This window comes from Telmatherina bonti (genome assembly GCF_933228915.1).
Source record: "Telmatherina bonti genome assembly, chromosome: 19".
NCBI lineage: Eukaryota > Metazoa > Chordata > Actinopteri > Atheriniformes > Telmatherinidae > Telmatherina > Telmatherina bonti.
The window spans coordinates 9155446-9173338 of record NC_136617.1 but is presented as its reverse complement, the minus strand read 5'-3'; the positions used below and the strand labels follow the sequence as shown (position 1 = coordinate 9173338).

At 37.0% G+C, this 17893-nt stretch overlaps 3 protein-coding genes across 3 annotated transcripts; 1 reads left to right on the top strand and 2 right to left on the bottom strand.

Annotated features, from left to right (window-relative positions):
- Nucleotides 1–301: 301 nt before the first annotated feature.
- On the bottom strand, nt 302–8103 carry psmb9a (proteasome 20S subunit beta 9a). Its single transcript, XM_079258644.1, has 6 exons — nt 7855–8103; nt 7645–7712; nt 7321–7452; nt 4974–5103; nt 4691–4832; nt 302–509 (listed from the first exon to the last, which is right to left on the bottom strand). Exons 1-6 carry the CDS (start codon nt 7903–7905, stop codon nt 382–384), a joined length of 651 nt encoding a protein of 216 aa, XP_079114770.1. The 5' UTR covers nt 7906–8103; the 3' UTR covers nt 302–381.
- A 968-nt stretch (nt 8104–9071) lies between these two features.
- Nucleotides 9072–13589, bottom strand: psmb12 (proteasome 20S subunit beta 12). Its single transcript, XM_079258643.1, has 6 exons — nt 13535–13589; nt 13070–13140; nt 10294–10425; nt 9954–10083; nt 9717–9861; nt 9072–9224 (listed from the first exon to the last, which is right to left on the bottom strand). The coding sequence occupies exons 1-6, from the start codon at nt 13580–13582 to the stop codon at nt 9097–9099; spliced, it is 654 nt and encodes a 217-aa protein (XP_079114769.1). The 5' UTR covers nt 13583–13589; the 3' UTR covers nt 9072–9096.
- A 98-nt stretch (nt 13590–13687) lies between these two features.
- LOC306769888 (proteasome subunit beta type-7-like) lies at nt 13688–17188 on the top strand (the record flags this gene model as incomplete). Its single annotated transcript, XM_079258645.1, has 8 exons — nt 13688–13749; nt 14024–14111; nt 14659–14756; nt 15185–15325; nt 15431–15546; nt 15756–15814; nt 16044–16195; nt 17031–17188. 8 exons carry the CDS (start codon nt 13688–13690, stop codon nt 17140–17142), a joined length of 828 nt encoding a protein of 275 aa, XP_079114771.1. The 3' UTR covers nt 17143–17188.
- Nucleotides 17189–17893: the final 705 nt, after the last annotated feature.

The following is a 17893-nucleotide window of genomic DNA, read 5'->3' as shown; positions in this document are numbered from 1 at the left end:
AAGATAATCCTGTGGTGGTGCAATACCGCTTTCAGGTATTTAATCTATTTCTTAGTCTACACACATCACACACAACTGATGGGCTGTATTTTAAAGATAATATCATGTAAAATGTATATTTTGATTAAATTATATCGAGTTTAAGAGAAGGTGGCTGACGATGAAAAGACAAAAAAAAAGATGAGAAACTTGAGACGTAAAGGAAAAGTTTTTGTGATCAACTTTAAACAATTTTAGCAATCAAAAGAAATGCAAGAATACTTTTTTGATTTTTTTATTGAAATTAATGTTAGATGTGCTTTTATCCAGTGTTTACAGTTCAGAAACTGAATTTTATGGTAGCTGTTCCAAAAAAAGGCCACTTTGAAGAAAACAAACACGTCACTGATCAAAGAAGGTGGGTAAGTCTTTTCCTAAAATGACTTTTTCTTCTGTGTTGTGTTCATCAATGGTCACCATGTAGGCCACGCCGCCACTGGAGCCATCGCGGCTCATTGCCAAAGCAAGTGCTGCAACAAAAAGAAGAAGAAGAAAGATGTAGACATTAAGTAGCCTATGTATCATGGCAAACTACAACATTTTTGAAGAAATTTTAATGGGTTCCAAGTGTGGCATCCATTTTACAAAGATGGAGTACCTGTGGTGTCAGCAAAGGTCCTAATCAATGTGAGAGAGGAGCTTTGAGACAATGAGAGAAGAGGTGTGCTAACACAAACGTGTATATATAGACACCAAATGACAGTAATGAATTCCTGATGTTCATTACTGATTTCCATACAACTATCCCTGTCTAGCTGTTAGCGCTGGTACAACAACAAGGACATTTTGTAACTCCCGACGAATGCCGAGCATAGACTGTAGATAACAGATGGATGGATCCTTCCTGACGTCAACCCTAGGTTTCTAAAGAGCTAAATTGAAGTTCAGTGGGCCGTTCCCACCATCAACATCTTGGCAGCGTCACGCATGTCATCATTGAAAATATGAAATGGGCTGAGAGGGGGCTGTGAGCCTGGAGGTGGATGATTGACATCAAATCAAAATCAAATCTAAGATACTTTATTCATCCCCAAGGGGAAATTTAAAGTTCAGGACAACTCGTCCAAGATTTCACAGACAGACATTTAACATTTATGACAGATAAATGGGTCCTAAATGAGCTTAGGCCACACAGCCAGGTTTTCTGGCGCCGTCTTACAAGAACAGAGGTACATTATAATCATAAGGGTCGAGGGGAAAAAAAACAGGTATGTCCAGACAGTGCCTCTAGGTGGCGCCGTCTGGAGAGACAAAAAAGAACACCTTATACATACTTAGAGCGTCTATGAGCATCTCTTCCATTCTCAGGGGGGGTTGAACCGGCCCAAAGCCCATGGGAAGCCAAATCCAGATATGATTGTTTGGGTTTCAGGCAAGGAAAATGTTTTGCCCTCAGCCTTGAGTCCATGACTGGCCTCTCTGGCAAACAGCCGAATGGGGGGAGGGGGGGGTCAATTTCCACCGATCCTAGCAGACATCTGCTCCAAGTTGGAATCAATTCTGTGTATCTACTCCAGAAACGAGACAAGAGTGCCAGTTTGGGCCAGGCTGGCATCTTGCCTATAGTTGAGTCCGGTCAACGCAAGAGTTTGTGCATTGCTCGACTGGCACATTCCGTTGCAGAATTCAGGCAGCCTGCCAGTTGCTGCCAGAATAACATCGAGCAAACTACAACTTGCCTGTAGCTAAGAGCTAACCGAGCTAACCCGGAGCCAACAGGCGTTAACCAGCTAACGAAGGCAAGCAGGTTAAAGTCACGTTGTTAACCTGCTAAAAACCGTGGTTGTTCTACATTCTTCTCACTTGAAGTGGGAGATTGGATACCTGTCAGTCAAAATGACAGGCCCCTAAATATGCAGAATTTTGAGTTTAAATTACTTTTAAACGGGGGAGTTAGAAAAAATTCACTCCCCCCACAGTTGTCATAAAGGTAAACCTGACCTATTAAAACTAAAATGGATTTTTTGAACCAGGCAGTAAACATGTTTATTTCTGCTGTGAAGTTGGTCTTTTTACCATGGATGTCTATGGGGATTTGCTCTGTTTTGGAGCCCCTAGTGGATGAGGGGGAACTGCAGTTTTATGCACTTCTGCATAAGCTTAATTTTTTTACCGCCACTACTACACACCCAACTGCCCCATGCATTTTTAGTGTTGCTATGACAACAGCAAAATTTTGTAACTGTGTAGTGCCGAGTCATTCTTGCCTCTTTTCCAATTAGTATCAGCTTGTCTCAACTTAACTTGCCTCAGCTTGGTCCTGTTTCTTTTCCATTACAATTTAGAGGTCTAAAAGGGGCGGGGATTGAGGGAAATCGTAGTGACATCAGTGTTGTGCACGACAAGCTCTATAACAACACAGGACCTAGAGGTAATCTGGTACTTGGTCTACGGCTCGCCGGTCGCTGACCATGAATTGTATCCATGAGTTGGAACCACTTCCAGTCTCGTCTGTTTGATCCACTCCGACCATTGTGGTCCTTGACCAGCCGATAGTCACTTTTGAGCTTTTTCAGCTTCTCTCGACACTGCTGAAAACTCCGTTGCTAGCCGTAGCCATTGAGTCGAAAAGCTCTTGATAGATATATTTTCATTTCGTGTCGCTCCATCTAGTTCCCTCTGAATCTTTTCCTCAGCAACCAAGCAAAGAAATGTCTCCACCTCAGTGTTGGACCACGGAACAGATTTTTGTTGTGCCATTGCTTGTCATGTGATGTAAACAACTTGCAAGTTGGAGTCGCTCTTCCAGTGATATCAGTCCCTGACCTCTGATTGGCCGCGCCCCTGACCAATAGCGGCATGCAGTCTGGCAACGTCACACACAACCTGACTCAGCTTGCTTAGAACCTGGGCTAAGGAGTTACAAAAAAAGTACAGGTAAACGGGCACAAAACCCGAAACGAAAACCCTACAAACCGAGCCGAGGCAAGTTAAGTTGAGACAAGCTGATACTAATGGAAAAAGGCCATCTGTAACAGACACAGAGTTGGAGCTCAGAGATGAGTGAAGGCTGAAAGAACCCCTCAAACAACCAAGGTCTGTTCGCAAACAAATAGTCGTATCAAAGAATTCTTGAACTGTGAGCATCAGAAGGGTAGGAGAATTGAACAGATGTCAATTATTTTTCACTAATGTGAATAGAATTTAAACAGTGTCGAGTTAAAAACACATGAGAATTAAGTTAATGTCTTAGAATCAGGGGTTAATGGTAGGACTTTCTGATGCTTGGAGGATCGTAGTGCAAGTTCATTTTTTAAGTTTATTTGAAGCCAATTTGATTTTCTCCATTTTAATGCATAATTTCAGTGGTGCAGGGAAAATTCTGGGGGTAAGACACATTTGTTTGAGAGATTTTCAGAATGATTTTTTGACCAGATTTACAGCGTGTGATGTAATACCAAGCAGCAACCTCTGACGGTCAAAAGCGAAGCGGATGGGCAAAAATGACCACTTCCTCTGTTAACCATTAGGAGCTCCACAACAGAAATTCCCCATAGAATACCATGTTAAAAAGGCCATCTTCACAACAGAAATAAACATGTTTAGAGCCTGGCTCAAAAAAAACCATTTTAGCTTTAAGGTGTCAAATTTACCTTCATGACAACTGTGGGAGGAGTGAACTCATCCTATAGAAGACACTGGAGCACTGTGTTTATGTGAGGGTGTGTTGGCGCAGTCAGGTGTGAGTGCGTGTGGATGGTGCAAAGTTTTTAAAAGGTTCACCTTCAACTGGGGAAATGTTTGGAAGAAGCAGCTGGGTAGCCGTAATTTTTTGTTGACCAGTTTTCGCTTTATCTAATATCTGGCAGCAAGAACACAGAATGTAGCACAACTGTGGTTTTAAGCTGGCTAGGAGTGTGAGTTAGCTTTAACCCACCAACCATCATTAGGTGGTTAGCTCTTGTTAGCTTCAGGCTAAGGCTTTGGAGTTTGATAGATGTCAATCATCCATGCTCACAGCTCCCCTCTAAGCTCCATCTATTTGTCCACGTTTGTATTTTTTGGGAGAGTGACGGGGACAACTGCCTGCCAAGCTTAAATTCAGCTTTTAAAAAATCTCTCAGCTGACGTCACGGAGGCTCCATCCATCTTTTCGTCTATGAATTATACATTAGAGTGGAGAGGGATTTTTGGCAATTTTCTCATTTTTCCTGAAACATAACCTTTGATTGTATTACAATCACAAAATGCATGAAAATATCCACATTGAGTAAAATTTTTATGTTTTGTGACACATTTAAACTTCCAATGATGTTTCTAGGTAAAAGTATGCCTGAGCTGTACATGTCTAAAGAGGGCCAGGCTTCTGACTCATTTTGGCAAATCCAATTTATTTTAATTGAACAAAAACAAACACTTTTCTTCTTTTTTTTGCAAATTATGTAGACACCATTAGACTTGTACAGAAAAAGTCATAGCATACCATTCTCAATTGAGTCACATGCTTTGATATAACTTTTATGGGGGCACTGGCAAAGGCAGATACAGAATAATTATAATGTTGCAGAATAAACGTGAAGTGATAGTAATATGTGTGCCTTAAAGGTTTTAGCAATGGCCTCCATAATGATCTAATACAACATGATTCAAACAGATTTTTCTGCATCTCATTTTTTCTTCTCATAAAAAGCAATGTAGAAAAAAAACTTACTGTTGACCACAAACTGCTGGCACTCTTCCTTGCTCATTCCTTTGCGATACTCAGCATCAACAAACCCATAAACGTAAAAACTGCCAGAGCCTCCAATAGCAAACGGCTGCCTGGTCAGGAGACCATTCAGGGTTGCAAATACCTAGAGGTCAAAATTCAGGAGAACAGATGAAAAAAGCTGATCGCAAAATCATTCTGTACTGACATCATTGAGTGTGTTTATTCTGTAAAAACAAAACATTTTACCAAATAATTTTCTCAGTTAAAACTTGAGCTGACCAACCTGTCCTCCGTTTCTTCTGTCCCAGCCTGCTACAATAAGATGTGCTGACATCTCCTCCTTGTATTTGTAGGAGATGTTTCTCACCAGAGTGGCAGCTGAGCGAACCTGCGGGTCATCGCCAATCTCAGTACTGACAGAAGACAAAATACCAAAGGTTCAATAAAATATGTTATCATTGCTTTTTACGTTTGACATGTTTAATTCCTGGAAACACATTTGGTCTAAAGCAGGAAGTCCTTTGTTTTGTAATACAGTACCATACAAACCTGATCTTCCCCTCATCTCTTTGTATCTCACTTCCAAACAGCCAGACTATAATGTAATATTTAAAGCACTCCGTTCTTCATTGGACATTGACAGCTTTTCACTACTTTCAATTCAGTTCATGCACCGGACCATATGCAGAGTATAAAGTGTTTTACATTTGTAAAGCTACTTTATACTGACCTGGTGTTTATTAGTCTAATAGGTTATCACACCTTACTTCATATTTATGATAATAATAACATGTAAGTGAAATGTGGGTCTGATATGTATAGAGACAAAGAAGGGCTATCTTTAATATTTCTTGTAATGTGTTTGAACATCAATATACACTCACCAGCCACTGTATTATGTCACCTTGCTGTTTGAAATGTATGGAGACCCGTTTTATTCATAATTAAAAAAATATTTAAATAAATAAGTAAATATTCTACAAAATAAATTAAAATAGATAAAATGGACATTATTGGCACTTAATGGTGACTTAAAAGTAACTGATTTAATATATTTTATTTAAAAACACAGATTATATCTATCTATCTATCTATATCTATATATATATATATCTATCTATATCTATATATATATAGATATCTATCTATCTATCTATCTATCTATCTATCTATATATATATATATATATATATATATATATATATATATATATATATATATATATATATATATATATATATATATATATATATGTACCACAACAATAGCAGGACTCGTATTCAAAGCAAGTAAAATTTTTATTTTACAATGGTATATCTATTTCTATAAAAATAGATTTATATATTTAGACTGTATATAAAAGATCAACTGAGCCTCCATGACATTACTTGTAGTTTTCTGAAAAGTTGAAATGAAGCTTATTGGGTGGTTTCTCACTATCACCATCTTGGCAACGTCATGCATGCCATCGCTGCCAGGAAATACAAACATGGGCAAAGAGATGGGGCTGAAAGTGGTGAATGATTGACATCTATCAAACACCGACCTGCCTGTAGCTAAGAGCTAACCAAGCTATCATCTCCAGCCAGTCTGTCCATTCTCCTGACATCAACAAGGCATTTTGGTCCAGACAACTGCTGCTCGCTGGATATTTTTGCTTTTTAAGACCTTCTCTGTACACACAAGACATGGTTATGTCTGAAAATCCCAGTAAATACTCAGACCAACAACCATGCCATGTTCAAAGTCACTTAAATCCTGTCTTCCCTATTCTGATGTTTAGTTCAAACTTTCTAAATGACTGAACGAGTAGATGCTCTGTGATTTTCTGAATAACTATTTGTCAAAAAAACTTTCAACAGGTGCCCCTAAAAAATGCAAATGTAGTGTAGTGTCTTATTTCATTCAATTGCTTATATTTCAGATGAATTATATGGCAAAATAATTAGTCACAATGTGTTTTCTGAAGCATTTAACGCTCTTTGTCAGCGATATTCTTCCCACACTATTTTAACAGCATTTTTTGTGTAACTGTGAAGTCTCTAACACAACAAGTGAGGAAAGGGGTGTACTTCTCTCTTTTTTCTTATTTAAAGACGGTAAATAACTGTGGTCCACTTTCTATTACCCGCTTAATCAAACACGGGAGCCTATCCGAGATGCTGCCAGGCAAGAAGCGGTTACATCTCAGAAAAACTGCAAGTCAATCCCAAAAGTTAGAATAACATAATAACATAAATACTGCGATAGACTGGTGAGCTGTCCAGGGTGTACCCTGCCTTTTACCCAAAGACTGCTGGGATTGGCTCCAGTTTGGATTAAGCGGTTAGGGTAATGAATGAATGAATTCACTTCCATTTTATTTATAGTTATATCAGGTGTCTCTTAAATATGTCTCCTTGCAACCTTTCTTGTCATTAACAGGGACAATTTGTGTTTTAGATGCAGCCTTAAAAGCAGTATAGACAGTAGTGAATTGTGAAACGAGGAGGGTCAAAGGAATAATAGCACAAATGTATCATTATATGTAAATAAAACATCCACCATTAGTTAGTGTAATAACTTCTTCTTGTAAAATGAAGATTGTGATGGATAAATTCCTGATCAGCCTGATTTTACCAGGTTTTTACCTGTGGACATCCAGCTGGTAGTTGACTGCCTCAGCGATGGTCTGAGCATCTGCTGCAGATCCTGACAGAGCACAGTAGATCTTGTCATGGAGGGGAGACAGTTTATTCATCACCCTGTTCACCACCGACTCCCTGGATGGAGGGATGAGGAGGGAAGAGTGCAGATGTTGAAGTGGTGCACAAAAATAAACATATATAATTAGATATTTGAGACTGAAGGTAGTGTTTTAACTGCAGGAATCTAAACAATATTTTTTGCCACATTAAGGATAATACAAACAGGAAGTTAGGTGCATGCAAGAAAGCACACGTGCACTAACTTACCCTGCAGACACTCTGGAGTCAGACCCCAGCACGACCCCTCCGTTAAACTCAATGGCGATTATGGTGGTCTGAGAAACAGAAACAATATTCAGACATTCGCTCTTGTTTGTAACTAATATGTTGCCAAAAACGAAAGCATTCATACAAAGCAGAGCTGGACACGTTAACAGACCAGAAAACGTCTTAAAGATGTTAAAAACATCTACTTACTCCTGTTTTCACCTCCTCTGACAACCACTGCGGCTCCATTTCTCCCAGCATGATGCAGATGATCCCAGCAACGACCCGACTGCGTAAAGTTGATCCAAAATGGCACCAAGCCGAACAGGACAGTCGAGCTTCTCCGGTTTTAAAGTTGCTTTCAGAACACAGGATAAACCTTTAAACACAACCCTTAGAAAGATTCAGATTTGGGTCACGGAAGCAGGTCTACCCTAAAACATCAGACTGACTCCATGTTTTTTTTTTTTGTTAATTTGATCGAAAGTGAAAGTTGATTTGTTCCTCCTCTGCAGAGCTGTTAAAGAAAGAGCTTGTGCTTCAAACAGCAACTTTATGCTGCAAGTTTAACTCTGGGTGACTGAAAAAAACAAATGACTTTACAAAGTCACAGGTTATCAGAAACCTGAATTTTTATTACACTAAATAGTTATTCAGTAAGAACATATAGGATACATCAGTTTATTTGAATAGGCTATAGACAATTAAACAAAACGGAAAGGAAGATATATATATATATATATATTATATATATATATATATATATATGTATATATATATATATATATATATATATATATATATATATATGTATATATATATATATATATATATATATATATATATATATATATATATATATATATGTATATATATATATATATATATATGTATATATATATATATATATATATGTATATATATATATATATATATATATATATATATATGTATATATATATATATATATATATATATATATATATATATATATATATATATATATATATATATATATATATGTATATATATATATATATATATATATATATATATATATATATATATATATATATATATAACTTGCATTATTTTAATATCCCATACAACACATGATAAAAAAAAAAGGTGCAAAAGGTGTGCAGTATGTTATCTGGACAGACAAAAAGATTGAGTCATTTTCTTTCACATCAGTTTATTCCAGCAGTCATCAGTTTTATTGGTATTCACATACACACACACATAAAAAAAAAAAAAAAAATTAAAAAAAAATTTTTGTTGGCAGGAAACAATTCCTATCTTGTCTTTTTGTGTGTCTGATTTTAGCTGCGAGTGAAATCTGCAGGGAACCTGACCAGAACAGAGATAATTAATGATTAAATCATGGATCAGGAATGTATTGTAAGTATTAACTCCATAAAGGTGTCAGTAGTTTGAAGCCAGGAGGGAGAATCACTCATCATGGAACCTTGGCAGCTTGTCACCAGGTACAACCACGTGCTCCACCCCTGTTTCCGTGATCACCACCAGGTGAGCAACGCCCCCACTGACGTTATCCCTCCCCATAGCCAGAGCCAGAGCTGTGAGAAGGAAGAGAGAGAGAAAGTTAGGTCAAGCAAAGGATTATATGAATAAAGTTCAACTTAAGCAGCTACAAATAATGTCAGCAATACATAATTATTTATTGTACAACTAGATGTGTATTCATATTTTTCTCATAAATACAAACTGGAGGCTTCTGAAACCTTTAACACACGCTGTATATTAGGCTAAGCTTTCACTAAAGCCACATGATGACAAAACAATCATCTCCATGACAGCTGAGACACTCTTTAAGCAGATAAAGACTGCTGAGATATTTTCAGCAAGATATTTATGCCAAACATTGATTACATCTTCAATTACACCTATCCTGATTTTCTACAAAGACCAGTTCTTAATTCACATTTATAAATTCATCATGTATATTATTTTTTCTAAATCTACAAAACCATTTTCAAGTATTGATATGAAAATTCTGAAGTCCATTTTTGTTAGTATTTAGATAAATTTATCAGTAAATTTAACAATACCGTTGGTGGCAAACTCTAGACATTCCTCTCTGGTCATGTTGGGTTTGTATTTAGCGTCAACGTAGCCGTAGATGTAAGTGCTGCCTGAGCCGCCGATGGTAACAGGCTGACTGATTAACATCCCTCCCAGAGACACAACGTACACCTGGAAGAATATGGAGAACATCATTAGTGCAGGTATATTGCATGCATCCTGCTATTTGCATCATGATGGACTTGTTATCCCCTGCAACCTACCTGTGGTCCTTTCTTCTTGTCCCAGCCAGCAGTGAGGAAGCCAGCCTGCAGCTCCTCTTTGTTTTTATAACACAGTTCCTTCAGTATAGATGCTGCTGCGATGACTAGAGGAGGACTCTCCATCTGGACGCTACAGGAGACCAAGAAACAGTAAAGACAGATATGCTTTATTTACTTTATTCTGTAAGCATCACAATAATGTATCTTGTGATTATCTTGTAAAGTTTATTCAAAAGTTAACTTTAAAAAAACAGGATAAAAAATCACTTAAAGGACCAATATGAAGTGTGAAGAGAAATTATGATGTCTACATGCATGTGCACATATCATGTGTGCATACCTGTGGAAGGACAGGTGAAATTTTGCTGCCTTGGTGACGGCCTGAGCATCTGCAAGCGAACCAGCCATGCAGCAGAAGATCCGGTCGTGAACCTGAATCACCTTGTTGATGGTTTTAGAAGAAACATACTCCCTGAAGAAAACCAAAACAGAAAACTCGAGGTAACTTATTGTGAAAGGACATTTCATTTTTGTTTGTATGTGATCACAGAACATACATGTAAAAATGAAGTTATTAACTATATTATGAGACAAGAGTTTACCATTTCAGTTTCCTCCTGCAGGTCTCAGTGGTTGCTGAACAATTTTATCTTCTCTAACATGAAACATCAGCTCAGTTCAGCTAAGTGTCAAATAATGGAATGCAATTAAATTATTTTTACTCAACATAACATCAGTACTACTCTGGGACAGTTGTATTTCAGTTTAGTATTTTCAATTAATTTTCTATTCTTTATACTTTTACTCCATAAAATTACAGAGAACATATTGTACTTTATTTGATTTATCTGATGGCCAATTATTTATTTATTCATTTAAATTATTTCAAAAGTTTATTAAATATTCAGTAATACAGTGTCATAGATTCAATTGTATCTGTGTTGTATTTTCTGCTAACTAATTTCAATGATAGTATGCATTACTTAAAAAAAAAAAAAGAATCCCCTGATTTTTGGATGTCCAATGTGTTGCTTTTCTATTAATAATGTTAAGAATTTATTAGTTTTACAGATTTTATTGTTATTTACTCATTTGATAATGCTGTATATTATTAAGGATCTTGGATTTCCTGAACAAATTATCAAAATATAAATAGGATGTAAATATAGTTCAAATAAATATAAAAATTTAAGTATAAATACAATTAAAAAAGATTGTAACCAAGAGTTAAACTCACTTTTATTATTGTGATTGTTTTATTTGGACGTTTCTGATTATTGCCAGATTAATCTCATTTGAACATGTTTATAGTTGTTTAAAAATCTGGCAAATTTCAGAAAATTACCCACAGTGAGTTGTTGGAAAACTGATTATAGAGGAGCTTAATATCCGTGTTATAAGTGTTGTGATTGACAATGTTACCGATGCTTCTGAAAGAGCAGCAACACTGTTCAGTACAGTTACTACAGGCTAATATTACCTGATATGTCTGTGATACATGGCTTTGCCAAGCAGTAAATGAGTTTTAGAAAGTGAGACTGGACAAGATTCATCTTGCCAGTCCAGCCCTGGTTACAGCTTGATGTGTAATTCCTGGGGTTCACTAAATCTATTACAAGCTATTGAAATATGATTTTTATTTAAGTTATATGAGTCATATTTTCCAGTAAGTACTGAAAGTTAGAGGTTATGGCACTGGTGCAGCAGAAAAGACTTGTCAATCCTGCATCCAGATCTTGCAGATGCACTGATGCGGGGCCGATAATTGTGCCATGACATGACCATGCAAAAAAATATATACATATATATTGAAGTAACAAAGGCAGGTGGCAAGCAGGGTGAAGTGTGGATCTAAACAGTTGTCAATACAGTTCATCAGACAAAGGAGCAAAACCCAAAAGAAACATAAAGAGTGGTACCTCCTTTCACAATTCCATTTGTGACTGGTCAGAAATAAGTATGTACTACATCTACATTGATATTTGTAGCCTAGAATGGTTTACATCATTATGATCTGAAAAATAGCCTTCCAGTGGTGTCACGTAGGTACTTTAAGGGGAGACTGAGTAAAACATTTATTTATTTGTCATGTCCCGCCCACGAAACGTCTGATACCAATAGGCTAATTTCCTGTAGCCAGACTTACACTACACAGTAACTGTTATTCTACTAACTATTCATTTGGAAGAACAGATGAGCGCTGCCTCTGGGACAGAAAAAGGAAAACTAAGGAAAAAGGAAAACACAAACAAGTCATGTGTGCTTGCAAATAGGATGGAGGGTATTTATATGTGCAACCTCAAATCGGTATCAGAAGTTGCACAGGAACATCAGACATCCAGCTGGACAGTGTCAGCATACAACTGATATGGAAAGTTACTGGTATAGCTTTACCACATGGAGATATTTTTGTATTTAAGGTTTAGCTCTTGGCTAGCAACTCTGACTTCAGTACAGAACATTGTCAGAGAGAAATGCTCAACTAGTGGATTTACTGGCGTTAATCACAAGTTGTGATCACATATTTTTAATTGAATAGTTTATTAAGAGGTGGAAGATATGTAATAAGTTGGGAGTTAAATGCCATTTGAAAACCAACATGTTTCACACAATGTGGTGGTTGTTGCTCTGCAGGAAACATGATCATGATCATGTTTGACATCAAGTTTACCTGATCCACATATCAATATATTCTTCAGCAATTGTACATTTTCACTTTTCTGCATAAAAAAATGACAATTTATAACCACACATGGCCTGTAATATGATTTTAGTTGATCATTTCTGAATGAATGCAAAGACTATGCGGTTTTGAGTTGAACATTTGCATTATAACAAGATTATCAATTATATTCTCTTCACCTGTTAGTGGTTTAAATATTTGGGCTGAACAACAGTAAACAACGTATAAAGGATTGTAATGATCTAAAAGCATGAACATTTTACTTTAAAATATTTTTGAGAAAAATGACAGAAATAACTGAGACTAAGCCTCTTAATTACTCTAAACTGACCATCATTGTGCTTGTGATTGCGCATATTCTCTTTTGTCTGATAGTCTCTTTTGTATGAGTGTGTCGCTGTAATTTTGACCTTAACTGCAGCAACATCCTCACCCTCCAATCGAAGCTCTGGAATCTGACCCAATCACAACCCCTCCATCAAAGATGGCAGCCAGGATGGTGGTCTGAGGAGGAGAAATGAATTATTACCAAGTTTTTGTCCTGAATCTCAGAGCATCACACTTCCTGTTCGTTCATGACGACAAAGCAACGCTATGAATTCTGGGCTTTAGAGTTTTGAGAGACTTTATACATGCAGAAATCAGCTGAAAATGAAAGCGTAGCCAAAATCATTCTTTGTAGAAATGTGACGAATAAACCTCCCAGAGCTTAAAAGTTTAATAAGAACTTATATTGAACAACGTGGAAGAAGCCACTCCACCTTGTTTCAGGTCACTCTGACTTACAGCATCACCTGTTTACGCATAATCAGTGATCGAGCATTTAACATTTTGTGGAGCTTTTTTGTTGCAGGCAGCGAAATATAAACGTTGAGGGAACCCATCTGTGTTTACTCACCCCTGTACTGACTCCTTTAACGTGTGAGTCCGTGTAGTGTCTCTCCATTTTCTCTCCAAAATCGAAAGGGAAGAAGGAGCTCTGACGCTCAGAACAGCGACCTCAGGCGCACCGGGACGCGCAGAGACGCAGCAGCCACATCCACTGTCCGGTATGGCGCTATCAAATGTCCTCCAAACTCCAGCAGCTGGGTTTAATTTTGACAACGCAGTAAGGTATGAGCTTCTATGTATGCCATATGATCATGAAAATGTATCAGTAAAGACGGAAATAAAGTGAAACTGTCGCTTCAGCGCAGTTTTCATTGGGATCAAAAGCGAAAGTAACTTTTTCCTGTTTATCGCTTAAATTCATTTTAAGGACTTTACGGTGAAGTGTGTTTATAAGATATCTTATTATGATAAATTGTGTTTAAATTCTTTTTTATTTTAACACTATGCCCACCTGCTACCCCTCCCCTCTGACTCCTCTCCATCCCCCTCTTTCCAGAAATGCTGCGCTAGAGGGTCTTTTTGAGGGAGCAAAAACACCAAAACCCATGAAAACAGGCACCACAATAGCAGGAGTCATATTCAAGGCAAGTAGAACTTAAACTACACAAATGAAGAAATTTAATAACAAATATGTTGACTTCCTTATGGCTCGTTGGATAACTAACATACTGTGTTTGTTTACACATTAAACTGCATGATTTCTTCCTTGAATCAGTTTTAAATCCTGCACAGTGCTTCAGCAGTGGACACAGACTTTTACGGAACACCTGTCAAAGATAATTCAACATGCATAAATCTTATTTAGTCATCCTTTTGAAGTTAATAGCGTAGGAAGACAGCAGCAGTGTTGTGAATCCACTATGTTTCATGTATCAAATCAAATAAACACGTCAGGCTTAATTATAGAGTTGCAAATATTCACAGAGAAGCAGCCTATGTCCACTACAGTCCTGCAGCTCCAGTGGATTTAGAGAGACTATAGCAGCTGTTGCAGGGGAAGTCAAAGGGCAAATGTTCAAGAATGAAGCTTTCACTTTATACAGGTGTTATTTTGATGATTATGAGGCATAGAAATGTAATCTGAGTGGTAAAGGGTGCTGGTAATATCCTTACTTGTCCACGTTGCTTCAGGATGGGGTGGTGTTGGGAGCGGACACAAGAGCCACTTCCAGTGAAGTGGTGGCCGACAAGATGTGTGCCAAGATTCATTACATTTCTCCAAATATGTAGTAAGTTTCACAAAACCACATGTGAAAAAAACCTTAAAACAAATGTGATATTAACCATTTCTAAGTCTTTTCATTTGCTTCATTTGCTTTTACCTTTAACTTTACTTTTATCTAAACTTTAGCTGAGAATAGTGACTGGGGAGGGATAAGAGTTTGATCTTCGTTTAAACTGGAAAGAATCAGATGGTTACTTGCAACACATTCTGGGCTGTTGGCAGCTGCTGTAGGACAAAATCATAGTTGATCGATGTAGATTTTGATCACTGTTTGAGCATACTAGTGAATCTATTGAAGTCATAGTTAAGTTTTTTCCTTTGTCTTTCATTTAACCATATCTGCTCTGTTTAACTAAATCCTTCATCTTTTCTTTTTTTTATTAATTCCAGTCATCATTTGTTCTCAATTCTTATTTATTTTATGTATCATAGCTGTTGTGGGGCAGGAACAGCAGCAGACACAGAGAAAACCACAGATCTTCTGTCTTCCAACCTCACCATCTTCTCAATGAACAGTGGCAGGAACCCTCGTGTTGTCATGGCTGTGAACATCCTGCAGGACATGCTGTACAGGTTGGTGTATGCACACATGTACATGTGTCAAGAGGTGTGAAACAATTCAAATAGGAGTGAAGATTTTAAAGTAATGCTTCTCTTTTTTAACTTTCTTGTCCCTAGATATCATGGTCAGATTGGTGCCAGTCTCATACTGGGGGGAGTGGACTGCACTGGGAATCACCTGTACACAGTGGGGCCGTACGGGAGTGTAAATAACGTGCCTTACGTTGCAATGGGTATGTGACTTAACTTATTAACAGAGCAATAAATGACAAGTCTTTGTTGATGGAGTTCTTGCGATGTTCTCATCATTGGTTCATCTGTCAAGTACATCAAAACTCATGATCCTGCTTCTCTTTAAAAATATATTTAAATCTATTACAGATGTAAATTTAATTTGTTATGAAGTGCTTTGGATTACACTTCTTTTTGTGTGTGTTTAAAGGATCTGGAGATCTGGCCGCTCTGGGGATTTTAGAGGATGGGTTCAAACATAACCTAGAGGTAAAAGACTTGAGAAATATTTTAGCGTGCAAGACATGTAGTTGATCATTTAAGCTTGAACTAAATTTTCACAAAGAAACATATAAAAAGTGATTGGATTTTATTATACCACCCGTTTTTGTCTTTTCATCTGTCATGTAACCTTTATCAGTCTACTACAACAATGCAATTTCCTTCTGGGATTGATAAAACACTTTTAATTTAATCAGAGTCTTCCTATCTGTTGCAGCTGGGAAAGGCAAAGGAGCTGGTGCGAGATGCCATCCATGCTGGCATCATGAGTGACCTCGGCTCCGGCAACAACATCGACATCTGTGTCATCACCAAAGAAGGAGTGGACTACATCAGACCCTACCAGGAGTCCCAGTACAAAGATAAGAGGTAGGTTTTTATGTGGATGTTCAGTCTGGACAGACTCCTGAAGTAGAGATTTTTGGTGACTTTTATGTTGAACTGTCTCTGTAATCTAATTTCCCTCTAAATAAACCTGTTTCTGCCACCATGAATACTTAATGTTTTATTCAAACCTTGTTTCTGGCTGTGTAACTTGTGAATTTTTAAACAATTTATCATTTTATTGAAAAGCAAATCAATGTGTGTCACTCGTTTGTTGCTCTTAAGTTGGAAGCAGTTGGTATTTGACACAAACCATATTTTCTAAGCTTAGATGCCTCCTCTTATTGATTGCCCACCTTTAACTTTTAATCAATCAGTCACCTCTGCGGTTAAATGCTAACTGTAAATTGCAAATGTGCAATTATTTGGTTAAATTCTGCGTATAAGGCTATGGAGTTGTAACAGGTGACCAAAATTGGCACTTCCTGCATCAGTCAATTTACTTTCAAATCAGGCCTTTCAACAACCTCAGCAACAGAAAGGACCAAGATACTGTTATATTCATTTAAAAAGTTAACTTGCTCACACTTTATTACACATTAAAATGCATTAATTTGACTGCCTGACCACAAGGCTGTACAATGTTAAGGTGTTCTTACAGGCGCTCTTGTTCCGTCATTTGTTTTGGCAGCAAATTATCTGAGAACATTGAATACTAACTTAAAGACTATGCCAACAACACACTTTAACAATATTGAGTTTCTTCCTTTGAATGACTAAAAACTGCAGTAGAAAGATTTAAATGCTGCCTCAGTTAATTAGTGTTTTAATTACCTTAATATACAATTAAGATCTAACTTATCTATTTGTCTGTCTGCAGGAAAATGAAGTACAAGTATCATCCAGGCACGACGGCAGTTCTCACAGAGACAGTAGTCCCATTCAAGGTGGAGGTTGTTCAGGAGACTGTGCAACAGATGGACACAGTCTGAGCTGTGACACACAACCACAACACTTTAACACAACATATAGCAGTTAACTGGCATCTCTTAATTTCATAAAACTGTTTTTACAAATTTACATATAAAAATAAAACATCTCAAATGTTTGTAAACATTTTTGTGGTTTCTGTTTTCTGTGATGTATAATTCAAACACTGTGATGCTGCAAGGTTTATCATTTTGAAAGGGGATTAAAAACAATAAAAAACATTTTTACACTATATGATCCATCTCTTTCACGTTAACATGCCCATGTCCACAAGTTAATTCCAAACAGCACCTGTTCAGAATCTTTTTATATGTCAGTGTACTAAAACGGGCTGCTTTGCTGCACATTTTTATCTTTATTCTGCCAGATAAAGAAAAAAAAAAACATTAGAGATCTTCTTTTCAAAAGTGATCTGACCAAGAGAGAAGCACAACCACAAGTTTATAATAGCAACACCTCATTAAAACAAAGATCTCAAAACATCTGCAAATTAATGTGACTTTACATCAATAATACATCATGTATGTAATAGCATGTACACTGTCCTTTACTGAGTTCCTGAAACCTGATTTTAGTGTTTCCGCTTGGAGACAGATGATGAAACGTCTCATCGCTCTGCTATTGGTTTAAGAAATTGCGACACTTTGTTTTATTCCAGATTTACAATTAATAGTCAATTTCTTTATTTAAACACATTCGTTTTAAAATGTTTAATTTGTTATATATTGTTAATAGACGAATCTTTTGTTAATG